Source organism: Passer domesticus, chromosome Z (assembly GCF_036417665.1).
Source record: "Passer domesticus isolate bPasDom1 chromosome Z, bPasDom1.hap1, whole genome shotgun sequence".
Taxonomy (NCBI): domain Eukaryota; kingdom Metazoa; phylum Chordata; class Aves; order Passeriformes; family Passeridae; genus Passer; species Passer domesticus.
Window position 1 is genome coordinate 79351412 of NC_087512.1, and position 13193 is coordinate 79364604.

A 13193-nucleotide genomic window follows, 5' to 3' on the forward strand; every position below is an offset into this window, starting at 1 on the left:
TGGCTTTAAGCTGAAGAAGGTTAAATTTAACCTGGATATTGAGAAGGAATTGCTCCCTGGCAGGGTGGGCAGGGCTGGCACAGGGTGCCCAGAGCAGCTGGGGCTGCCCCTGGATCCCTGGCAGTGCCCAAGGCCAGGCTGGACACTGGGGCTGGAGCAGCCTGGCACAGGGGAAGGTGTCCCTGCCGTGGCTGGGGTGGCACTGGATGGGCCTTGAGGTCTCTTCCAATTCCAGCCATTTTATGGTTCTGTGACTTATGACAGAGGAGCACTGCTGTCAGATGGAAGGACCATGAAGACTTTTCTTTTGGAAAGCCTGGAAGTCAACTAATGTCCAGTTCTTTACATCAATAATCTGATTTTAGTTCTTGAGCCTTTTCAGTACTCAATTTTGGTGAATAAACACTATTCCCAGTAATCCCACAAGTGGTTGCTGTACTGTAATGCTTAGAATTTGATGGGTTTTGTAATTTCAGTTTTAAACCAACCACTGAAGGATAAGCTTTCAGTTTCCTGAGACATATTTTAGTGTTTGAATGTCAAATTTGGATGTCTCTGCAAGTAAAAATAAAAAGCCACATAAAAAAGTTTCTGAGACAAGTGTTAACAAAAGATGACAGCCACAAGCATCCCACCCTCCAAATTCTAAAAATTCAGACCTCTTAAATTGTATCTGCTGTGGGAAATAAGTAGATTGTAAGCAACCCAATTTTTAAGGTACAGTATGCAAGTCTAGTAGAAAATAAAGAAACAGTTATTTGTTTTATAGGAACACCAGGACATATGCACTTTATGAGAACAAAGTAAACTGACAGGAGATAAATCTTAGAACTTCTAGCTGCATATATTTCTGGACTGCAGTTCTAGAAATAGGCTCCAAATACCAATTCCTGTTTTAAATGCTCTATCAGAGTTGTTGGTATTTTGAGAGGTCATAAATTTCTTCGTGTATGCTCTTGCATTTTTAATTCTCAGCAGCCAGGTGGCCTTGTACTGCCTTTTAGTTTCTTCTCTGCTCAATAACTGAGGCCCACTGAGAAGTCTGGAGCTCTCAAACAGAGATTTCCTAACTGAGGCTTTCCCTTGGGCCAAGAGAGATAAAGCTCATCAATATAAACTGCATTAATTATATTTCTGAATGCAGTGAACTGGCCTTCTCAGTGTGTAACTCTGTGGTAGGAGAATTAAGTACAGAATTTAGAATTTAATCTAATTAGAATTAGCCAAAATGAAAATTGTACGGAGATTCTGTTCAGACACATGAAGACATAAATGTAAAAAAACCCCACAACTCCTGTACTTTTAGATGCATAAACCTATGTGAAGCTGAAAACAACTGCTGAAGAGGTCAACTAAACAGTCACCTTTCTATCCTGATTTCTGTACAAATTACTCAAGATAGTGCATATTTGCATATGCTTTTGTTATACTTACAATCAGTCTATAATACTTTCCAATTTCTTTTTGTAATTACTTTCACTATGGCTGGTGCTCTCTTTTCTGTATCTTTAACATCAAATGGTTCTCTAGAAACTGAAGTAAGGATTCACTCCATAAAAAAATCTGACTCTTCATAGTTACCTTCACAGTTTAATCCAGTAGAATCCAGAGAAAATCCCCTTTGACATTCACAGGTAAAACTTCCAGGAGTGTTTTGGCAAATTCCTTTTGATCCACACAGTGATGGATGAGAACCACATTCATTGTTATCTTCAAAATACAGAGGAGAGAGAAGGTGGTTTTACCTTGTGGCATGATGTCATGTAAAATAACAATAAAATCCATAAAGGTGCAACATTTTAATTTGTAGCTTTTCATTTTTAAATGCCAGATGAACTGGAGACTCATGCAGACCTATGAGTAATTAATAAATTGCAAGTGCTAATGGTAGTTCAGTTGTGATATGAGTGTGGAAGAGCAGGCATGTAATTGCTGATATTGGAAAAATGCTGCCCTTTTGTGTTAGCTGAACTAAAACAGTTTCAGTTGGCAAGATTTATACATATGCTTAAGATCTGAAGACATCTGTGTCAACTAAAAAAAGAGAATGCAGTCTGGTTTTGGTTAACTACATTTTAAATGAGATTTTAATAATTCATCCTTTCGTCTCCATGTGGTTATAGTTAGAACATAATAACATGTATTAAATATGTACAACTCTTTACTAACCAAGAAAATAGAAATAGTGGACAGAGTGGATAGACTAATTTTTTCTTTAGCTGCAATTGCTGCTTTTCAAAATCTGTTTTCTGCCCTCTTGACACTATTGCTCTGCACAAAGAGCACAAGAGATAGCTGAGAATGTTGTTCTTACAGATAATCTTATGAAGGAAAATCAGTGTTTTTCTTACCAATACAAGCTGTGTGATGCTGTGTAAAACCAGGTGGGCATTTGCATGTGAAGCCTCCAAGGGTGTTGACACAGAGAAACTGACAATTGTGTTGTTTGGTTTGACATTCATCAAGATCTGAAAGTTAGAGATGTTGTCTTAAAGATGTCAACAAAGAAGTAGATTCACTCAAATTTCATAAAAATACCACACTTTAAAACCAATTCCTTTTAAGTTAAGTTGTAACCAAATTAAAAGGCACTGTGGATAACCTCCTTACCTTTACATGTCTTTCCATCTTCCTGAAGGACATAGCCCCGGGGGCACGAGCACTGATAGCTCCCTTCTGAGTTCTTGCAGATAAAATTGCATGGTCTGGGGGACTGGGAGCACTCATCAAGATCTAATGAGAGGAAAATATTAAGTGATCTTTTGTCCTCATCTCTCTGACAGAAAGATGTCTGCTTCACAGCACAACATTCTAGAGACAAATGCTCACAGAAGAAAGCCCCCCATGTACATTTGTTCAGGGCTCCTATTCCTTTCTCTATGAATGTGTTGCTGTGAAGTTTATATGGGGTGGCCACTACCACGACTAAGTGTCTTGAAGGAGTAATACACTAGAGGGAGAGTGGCATTGGTATTTTCATCTAAGCAACAAATACCTACTTTTTGGTACGCTACACTTGTACCTGCAAACTAACAAAAAAGTGGGGAAAAATGTAGAAGTGAAGGATTGAGCTGGTTTATCACTTAAAGTGGTTGCACAGCTTTAACCAACTTCAGTGATCATTCCACTGCAGGAATACTGCCAGCACAGTATTGTTAACACTTGTTCCTTCTTTTCCCCAAATGAAACACAAAACCAGAAGTACAAATTATGAAAAGAAATAGAGGGCATCAGATAAAAGAGACAAAAAAATATTTTGCAGCAAGTGTTTACAAAGGTTGGTACATCACTGTGTAATAACTAAAAAAAATAACTGATGATTACTTCAACTGATGATTAATTAATGAATCTTACCATTACAAGATGTGCCAGTTATGTCAGTGGTGTAGCCAGCTTTGCAAAAGCACCGGAAGGAGCCCATGGTGTTAATGCACTGCCCATTCCTGCACAGGTTTGGCAGGACCTTACACTCATCAATATCTGTATGGAAATTATTAAATATGTCATGTCTCAGTTTTAAATTCTACTTTTTTCTTCTCTTCCATTTTTGCAGCTCCTCGTCATCATGCTTCTGACAGGAACTTTCTCCCTTCTCCCTCTTTAAAAATGGATCTGACTCCAAAGCCAAACATTTCTGTTCTTTGCACCAACACCTTCCTGCTGATTCACTGGGTACTCAGATTCCAGTTTTGCTAACTCCAAATAAAAGCCCATACAAGACAATGTTCTTATGACTACTTCCATGTCAAACATTATCACCAACACTAAAAAATACACATTAGCTTCTTTCTGTGTGGAAATAGTACCTGCAAAGCATTGTGAGATCATTGTTAAATGAGATGCTTGTTGCCTTTGCCATGTGTCCACCTTTTCAGTAACACAAAAGCTTTGGGACAATTTCTAGTTTTTGGTTACTGGTTGGTACTTCCAACCAGATCCTAATCCTGATATTTCTGCTCAGTTAATCTGTTTGCAGCTACTGCCAAACGTGTTTTTAATTTCTGGTCTCTCAGCATTATTTGAAAAATCAAACTCTGTTGTTTAACAGGAAATTCTCCGAAGGAACTTCAAAGAGAACTCTGCGTCTTCTTAACCGTGCGAGCATACGCTTTTCCCCTTTTCTGCCTCTTTTCATCCCTGCAAATACCTCTTCCATCTGTGGTGTAGCCTGATCCGTGAGGACAGAGTTTCTTGTACGGGGTGGTTCCAGGGAGGGGGCAGAGCCTGCACTGGTTCCCCCAGCCCCGGCCCCCGTCGCAGCAGCACTCGGACCTGGTGACAAGGCTCTGGCTGCTGGAAGCCATCTGGCACATGGTCTGCAGGACCTCAGCAAAGCAAAACCCCCGGCGGTTGTCTGTGAGGAACAAGGAGAGAGGCTGGAACAGGGAAGGAGATAAAGATCTGCTCCATCAAGCAGATGGTGCATTATCCTGGCTCTGTCAGTATATGCAAGCAGCAGAAGGTGATTAGCTAGCATCACGTCCATCCTGACGCAGCCCTTCAGAATTGTTGGGTGTTCTGGCAATATGCTGCCATTCCAAATATATCCAAGGCATCCCTAATGTTCAGTGTCTGCTTGAGCTGGGAAAGAGTTTTGCTTCCAGGAAAGCTGCGCCCTTGGTAGTAAAATAACATGTATTAAATATGTACAACTCTTTACTAACCAAGAAAATAGAAATAGTGGACAGACTGGATAGACTCTTTTCCTTAGCTGTAATTGCTGCATTTCAAAATCTGTTTTCTGCCCTCTTGACACTATTGCTCTGCACAAAGAGCACAAGAGATAGCTGAGAATATTGTTCTTGCAGAAAAGCTTATGAAAGAAAACCAGGCTGAGGGCAAAACTGAGCTTCCACTTCAGCTTCCACTGATTTATTTGGAGTAGGGTTTGAAGTTTGTTTTGTTTGTTTGTTTAACTGGCCAAAATAACACATTTGATCATCTGTAATTATCCTGCTGTGGTTTAAATAAAAAATCCTTACAACTTGAAAGTATATATGCAACTCAGTGCTTCAGTGGTACTCTTAGATTTTTTTTGGGAAAAAATAAAATTGTATGGCCTTATTGTTGGTATGCCCCTGGTAAATTCTATTTTAATTTTTAAACTTTTTGGTTAATGCTTATAAATAATGAAAGGGGAGCAAAGTTTTAAAGTCAAGGGGCTCCTACAGGTTACCTACAAACAGGCAGCTGAGAGAAAAAAAAAAAATCCCAGTTTCCAGTGCTACTAGAAACTCAAAATCTTGCAGAGATTTTATCTTCTATGTAGAAGATAAAATCTCTTCTATCTTCCGTCACCTGTCTTATTTCTTGATTAAAATGGAGACACTGTCAATTACTGATGTGAAAATGCTCATGGTTTTAAATAAAATATTTTCTTTTTATTCTCTTGAAGCCAATAGTGATCCCTCAGAATGTGTATATGTATCAATACTCAGCTGATCTTGTCTTTTACAGATTAGATGAATCTGTACATTTCTTACAAGAATTAGTCAAAAGGCAAACTTTGGGCTTTAGGAAAGACTTAATTTGTCCCCCTGGTAACTTAACTGTTTCCATTAAATAAAGCTGTCCTAACTAGAAGTGTCAGTTCTGTGAAACTAAATATTTGCTGTAATAATTTGCAAGACTCTGCAGATTTCTGTTCTCCCAGACAAGGATACTGTGCAGGTCTTTAGGGACATTATGACCTGAAAAACACATAAATGCTTTGTCACCACTTCGAGATGTGGAATGAATGTTAATGTGAGTGGAATATAAAGGTTTGCACAATGTATTTAAAACAATGTAATCTGTGACTTAGTGCCCGTGCTATAATTCAGAAGAAATTCTGTGTTTCTACCAGATCCATTTTTCATTGTAATTTCTAACCCAGGAAATCTGAAAGGAAAAGCAGCAAAAAGCAAACCTTCCCAAGGCAGAAAGTAATAAGAAAATTACACATTAAATATAGGAAAGCAATAATGACCTCCAAAGAGGGTATTTCCTTGCCATTAATGACTGGCTGGGGTTAAGAGACTTCAGTTTTCTCTTCCCATCTGGTTCTAATCCTTAGGAAATACTCTGCACTTCAATGTTATTGCTTAGCCATGAAGTCAGCACACTCCTCATGACAATTTAGAGGGAACTGGTTTTACAGTAATGCCGTAAGAGAATTATGCTTGAACATGCAAGAACACATAAATAAATAAATACACCCTTTCAGTACTGTATGTACACCTGAACACTGGTCAAGAAAAAGTAAATTTTTGCGGTTCTGTTTGACTCCAAAAAAGGGAATGATGGATTTTGTAGTGCAATTGACAAATATGAATGTATTAAAAATACATTAATGTACTGAACAAAACCCCTTCATCAGCATGTATCTTGCAGGCTTGCCTCAAAAAAAAATTCTTGCAATTTTCTGGTAAAACCACAGTATTTTATGTCTGAATAAAAGGTGCAGAAAATTCAGATGCTTGGTTGCCATATGGTGCTTAAGATCACACTCTGAATAAGCAAACACTCAATTTTACTCTGCATCCATTTTTGAATTATCTAAAGTTGACTAAATTCTTCTTCAAAAATCCCTGTATTTTGCCTACATTTATGTCCTATGGAATTAAGATGCTTCTATGTGAGGCCTGATTACTACAAGCTGTTCATTCCTAAAATTATGTAAAAATATTTAAACGTATTATTTAATATTGCATCATTATTTAATTGAGAGGTGTAATTATTTAATTTCTGTAGCTATGAGAGCTGTTACGTTTTCAGAAGCCTACTTTTCTCTCTACATTTACTCTCTAATGTGAGATGGAATGTGTACAAGAGAGATATTTACCAAGACACTCAACGCCTGATGGACTTGACAGGAATCCTTCATTACATTCACATCTGTAGCTGCCAACAACATTCACACAACGCCCATTTTCACAGACCCCTGGCTTGGAGCGGCACTCGTTCTCATCTTTACAAAAAATATAATATATTAATAACAATTATAACAGTAACGGACACAGTAAGAACAAAAATAAAATATAAATACACCAACAACAGCATTTCACTACAAGAAAATATATCAGAATTTCTAGAATACATTAAATATTCCATGTAACATTTGAAAAATATTTCCAAGACGTGGAAAAATCAACTGATTAAGCCTGGAAAGGGCCTTCAAAGGAGCATTATCCTATTCCATTATCCTATCCCATTCCTTCTGTACTTCATCACAGCACAAAAGCTTTAATGCTTCACAGCTTGCAACAAGAAGCAGAGAACACAGCAGAGCAAGTTCCAGTCACAACATTTACCTGGTAAGTAAAATTTAAATAAAACTGGAATACATGCATGATTTGAGTGACATATCTTCACTGTGTAATTATCAAGAGTCTCTGGATACACACTTGATCTCTCCCACAAGAAGTCATATTTCAGTCCACATAATATTTTCCTGAAAAGTTTACAGTCTTCATGTATTTTCTTCCATAGCTAATGGCACACATACTGTAAGCAGTTACACAAATTTTTAGATGCTTACAATAAACCTCAGGAAAACCTCAGGTTCTTTAATGGCAGAATTATATGCCAAAAAGAAAGGACAAATTCTTGTTAATAAAGATTATTTTCTGTAAATTAAAAAAAAAATCATGAAGATCTCTAAAAGAGAGTAGTCATTCTCTTGCTGAAGGAAGATTTTTTTATAAAACACTTCTATTTAAAACATTCATTAAGATGGGTGTTTTTTTTTTCTCCAGAGAATTTTGGAACAGTCCTGGGTTTTTTGCTACATACTAGGAAAGTACAATTTGCTAAAATATAGCGCCTGTCTTACCATCAACTAATTGAGTAAATGATGAAGAAAAGGTGTGTGTTTACTTCCAGGATGTGGAATTGCTTTGAACTATGGCAGTTTCCATATCTTTCAGTTTCCATATCTTTCATCCTTTATGACACTTATAGCTGGTTTCAGAATCCTAGGAGTCTTAATTCTTTAAAGGGGTGACACATAATTTATACTAATGCTAAAGAAAATGTAACTTTTTATTTATTAAAATCTTGCTTCCTCCCCATAAAGTGAGGTCTCATTTTTTTGGCAAATTAATTTTTTAGATGCAACAACTGTCTACAAAACTTCTGGATTTAGCTTTAGAGCAATGGAGTTTTTACTCTGGAATCCTTATTAGTCAGCAAGAACACACATTGAAACAAAATAGAAGGTTTAAGATATTTGGTATCATTAGGTATCTTAAGTGTTCTTCATGAATTACTATTTTCTGATTTTATATATGCGTATATATACACATATAAAAGAATTTTTTTTTCTTTGTTTTTGTATATTCCATTAGATGCCTTCTTCCCCTTCTAAACTTTACCTGTGCACCCTTCCCCATCAGGTCTCTGGGTCATCCCAGGAGGACAAATGCACACGAAAGTACCAATCAGATTCTTGCAAATCATGCCTCTTGATTCACAGTCATGGAGACCTTCAGCACACTCATCTAGATCTGGAAAAAAATACACATTTTGTGTTTGAACTTTCTTCCACTAGCTTCAGTTGCTGAACACAACTTCAAGAGAAAGGACATACAGGCTCCCTAAGTAAAAGCACTGAAGGAAAACCCCAAAATCTAGGATTATATGCAATCATCTTGATCCTCATGAGCTGTATCATCTTGTCATGTTAAAGATGAAATTCACCACTGTGACACTCTTGGCTTTGCAGTCCCCATCAAGGGTTACACTTGGTGACAGAAACTCTAAATATTGCTTTTTTTGTGAGTTCTGAAAGAGCCAATCATCACCTGCTGAGCTGTTTGCTACATTCCACTGAGAGGATGAATGCAAGATGCATAGAAATATTTGGATTATGTGTTGGTGATGGAAGGTGGGGAGAAGTTCATACATCAGCCATTACCTTTGCACATCTTTTGGTCTTCCCTTAGCTCATATCCCACTGGGCAGGTGCACTCGTAGAAACCGTAAGTGTTGATACAACGAAAAGCACACAGCAGGGGGTTCTGAGCACACTCATTGATATCTGAGCACGGAGAAACAAAACAGTAATTCTCTACCACCACAACAATCACCCAGAAGGTTTTGTTAAACCTACGTTTCTCTTTTCAGATGAAATTATCAGAAAAGCAGTAATTCAAGCCATCAGCTTTTGAGTAACTGGAGAAAATTGAATGCTCTGCTTAAGAATAATGGCATTGTGTATATATATAGAACTACTTGAGCTTAGTATGGCAAGTTAGGGCAGGCCTATTTCAGATTTTTATTATGTGCTCATATTTACTGTACTTTTGTGTGATGAGAAATGTCAGCTTCAGAAAGCAAACTAATTATGATTCATAAAATACAACATTTTTGAGAATGCCCCACATGGGCACGTGTGGGAAGTCTTGTGATATACTAAAAGTTCTGCTTAATAAATTCAGATTTCTTTTCTAATGACATATTTCAAAACATAGAAACTCTTTTCTCCTCTGAGTTATTACAGCATGAAAAACATGGCTAATAAAGTAATTTGAATGCCGAGGACTGGACAAAAGCCAAAGGGAAAGGAAAAAAAATGAAGAGGACAGGTTACCTTCACAATTCATCATTGGGCCTGGCTCAAATCCTTCGTGACAGCTGCACTCAAAGCTGCCAACCATGTTGGAGCACGTTCCGTTTCCACAGGGGTTGCCAATGGAACATTCATCTGTATCTGTTCATAATGAAGAAATGCAGAGTGAAGAGAACTGGGGCAAGCTGTGTTTAAGTTCAAGAGTTTGTAACTGCACCCACCTATGCAATGCACTCCTGTGAAATCCAAGTTGTATCCCATGGGGCACTCGCAGCGGAACGATCCATCAGTATTGATGCAGTGACCATTGGAGCAAATCCCTGGGCTTTCAAGACATTCATTGACATCTAAAAAGCAGGAAGATATTAACAGCCACTCAGCTGATGCATTTCAAGTCTTAAAAAAAGCATGTTTGTCTCGAGCCATGCACTTACAGAAGTATTCTTTTAACACATTTTACATGTCAGCTTCTTGTCACGAGCAGCTGTGAGGAGTAAACTGTCACATGCTGTAATGTCCAAGCACAGTTTTAAGTATTAATATTTACTTTTTATATTCAGAAGAATAGCTACCTTCACGTGTATCATCAATTCCAGGAATAGTTCCATGACCATATGGGCACAGGTCCTGAAAAGCAACTATAGAGATACATTTTCTTCAGAAAATAAAGCAAGTGATAGACAGAATCATGACACATGGTTAAAGTCAACACAAAAGGATAACTAGTTCAGGTCTATACAGAGCAAGACCAAGAAATAAGTTTTTCTCTTTGTCTGTGGTTTCTTCCATTTAATTTTACTGCTTTTGCTGACTTGAAAAATCATTCTGGAAAGAGCCACTGAGAGAAAATACCAGAAAGATCTCTCTACTGAACAAAAAGTGCAACAGCAATGTGCTCCTCCTTTTCCCCCAGCAACAAATTTTAAACTTTAGATGTGTACCTTCCTCTTCCTTTGGACAGAGCTCACAAGGATCACCCCATCCCTCTCCTGGCATTTTACTGCAGCAACACTTGGCCTTTGTGGTGTTGAAAGCCTTTGGCACTGAGCACTTCCCGTTCTCAAAGTTGGTGAAACAGAAGCTCTGACGAGTATCTAGGAGAAGAAAACACAGTTATGCAGAGCTAGAACCTTCTCCCAAGCCAGATGATGACTGCCCTGAGAGAAACAACCTAAGACCCATATTTTTCATACTTTTTAAAAAGCACTTAGCAATCCTTGCACGGATACAAACTGGGAGGGGTTTCTACAGAGAACCTGCTATCTTTCAGACTGAGATATTGCATTCCTTGTCTGTGAACTCACCAAAGCACCTCCGCCCGTTCTCAGACAGCACAAAACCTGTGGGGCAGATGCACTGGAACGCTCCCGGGGTGTTCGTGCAGGACCCGAAGAGGCATATGTTGGGATCCTCATCACACTCGTTAATATCTGCAAAGCAACAGAGAAACCTTCACCACAACCTCACCTGTGTGACCTCCTTGGTTAAGGAAGATTGTTTTATTATTGATTGATTGATTTAACTGAAGCAGCTTCCAATAAAAGAGACCAAGAGTTAAAGCAAGCTGCAGGTTTCACTGACTCCTTCAAACTAGAGTTTCTCAATGGCATGCACCTTCTTTTCTAAACACCATTATAATGAAAATATACACGTTAAACAAATGCCTTCAGAATGTATCTCCCATAGGAACAATATCTTTCTGTAAACAAAAATCTATCTATAAACATCCAAACATTATTTTTTAAAAATCTATATGTTGGGAGTTCTTTTAAATTAAAGCTATACTTTTTTCATGCTTCCTGGCAGATTCTGGGACTGAAACTATAGCACTATAGCTAGTTATTAGCAGACTGACACCTTTAATTGCATTTACACGCCCAGTTTTATATGTAGCAGTCTTTTACTGCCACTCTCATTGTGTTATTTAAAATGTATTCCTGTTCTATTGAATAATCTATAATCTATTAGTATTAGAAGTTAGGATTTATTTTTTAATAGCAGTATATCATTAAATATTATATTAAATAATTATGAAACGCATGAGCCAAAGTACTAGTATTCAGTGTAAATATCAAGTCTGTAAAATTGTGCAGCTCAAACAACATCAGGTGTACATCCCCCATCTGTACAGACAACAGAAAAAGCGGGAAAATAATATATTAAGAGACCCTTAATTTTTCATATCTATTGTTCCAAACTATATTTTAACTTATCCTATTCTGCAAATGCTAAAATAATATATAAGCTGCCTCGCTATGGTAATTTTTAAAGGTAATTATAATCTGATAAATTATGAGATGCATTTTATTAATCTTCAAAGTACAATGCTTTTTCAGTCTTTCAGTAAGGAATATTGGAAGAGCCATCACAGAAGCCTGTGGCTATATAAGCATTCCACAATAAAAGCCACGTTGACCAAAGTATAGGCAGGAACAAGGCTCTCTTTCCATGAAAATTAGCTTCACGGATGTTGAATACTCAAATTTGTGGTGCCATTTTTGCCCGTATTTACTGAATTCTCTGCTGTACTGAAATTTAGAAAACTGCTCAGCTAAGAAAACAATGGAAATACAATCTTCATTACTTGGAAAATGTAAGCGGAGAGAATAAATCAGGTGGGAGTAGAATCTGTGATATAACTTCTGAGAAACCTTGAGTCCTACTTTCATAAATTGCTGTTAGGTACAGCACATGGACAAACCACTGCAGCACAATCTGGCACTTGACTGAATTCCAGTAGTTTCCCAGGCTACATTCTGTGTGAAGCACTCTAAGTCAGCTTATTTCAGAGAAAATGGGAAATAATTTCCCAGTTGCTGTGATAGCTGTTAATATACAAAACTCAGCAATTCAGCTGCATAGGAAAGTTGCTCTTTTGAAGTGCCCATTATTGCAATAAATGGTTTGGTGCTAAAGCTCTTTCTGTGGCTACGAAGGAGAAGGTGACCAGCCAGACTGTGGAAGTAAACAAGTCCTTTTCCCTTTATTTTCCCTAATATATATTATTATATATTCCTATACAATGGAAGGGAATACATCACATGGGTAGGTGAAAGCTAAGAATTTTTCTGTGGCCCCAGTTTTCTGTTTTCTCCTGCATATAATCACCCTGAGCTCACAAAGCAATCAGCCACTGCCAACCTTCACATCACAGACAGCAGCAATGGATTCTCATAAAGCTGTTTGCACACAACATCAACAGAGGGTAATGAGGAACATATGCTGCAAGGGCTGTCAAAATATTAATCTAAGTTTTAGTGCAATCACATGTGATAATCTGGGTATTTCCTAGGAGATCTAGCTTCAGATTTTCTGGACATGTGGCAGTATGACAAAAGAATGCAAGCAAGATCCTTTCATTCAGTTTGGCAAAAAATCTGCCTGGCAGTCACTGATGCTCTCAAAAACACAGATTCTGAGAAGGTACTAAAGTGGCCATAAACAGTAACATTCCTTGAAAACTAAAAGCTTCCATTATTTTATATTCATGACTTTAGAACTGTAGGTGATTTGAATTCACCTCAAACATAACTGCTAATACGGAGCCAGCAGCTGCCAAAAGAAATCATGAAGTTGGCAGGCAAACTGAATATTTGGTGGCATGATACAAGTGGCTGAGAGAACTCTGGGGCTTAGAAAAATA

At 37.7% G+C, this 13193-nt stretch overlaps 1 protein-coding gene across 3 annotated transcripts in view; it reads right to left on the bottom strand.

Moving 5' to 3' along the window:
- The window catches only part of FBN2 (fibrillin 2), a 119102-nt gene that overhangs the window by 6104 nt on the left and 99805 nt on the right, over positions 1 to 13193 (bottom strand). For 2 of the 3 annotated variants that reach the window (XM_064405078.1, XM_064405079.1), the window contains exons 49-61: positions 10855 to 10980; positions 10492 to 10644; positions 10123 to 10188; positions 9772 to 9897; positions 9572 to 9691; positions 8897 to 9019; positions 8355 to 8486; positions 6824 to 6949; positions 4148 to 4354; positions 3355 to 3480; positions 2611 to 2733; positions 2352 to 2468; positions 1582 to 1710 (exon numbers count right to left, since the gene is read on the bottom strand). In XM_064405078.1, the coding sequence (XP_064261148.1) occupies positions 1582 to 1710; positions 2352 to 2468; positions 2611 to 2733; positions 3355 to 3480; positions 4148 to 4354; positions 6824 to 6949; positions 8355 to 8486; positions 8897 to 9019; positions 9572 to 9691; positions 9772 to 9897; positions 10123 to 10188; positions 10492 to 10644; positions 10855 to 10980 (1674 nt within the window). The other variant, XM_064405080.1, reaches the window with a different exon arrangement.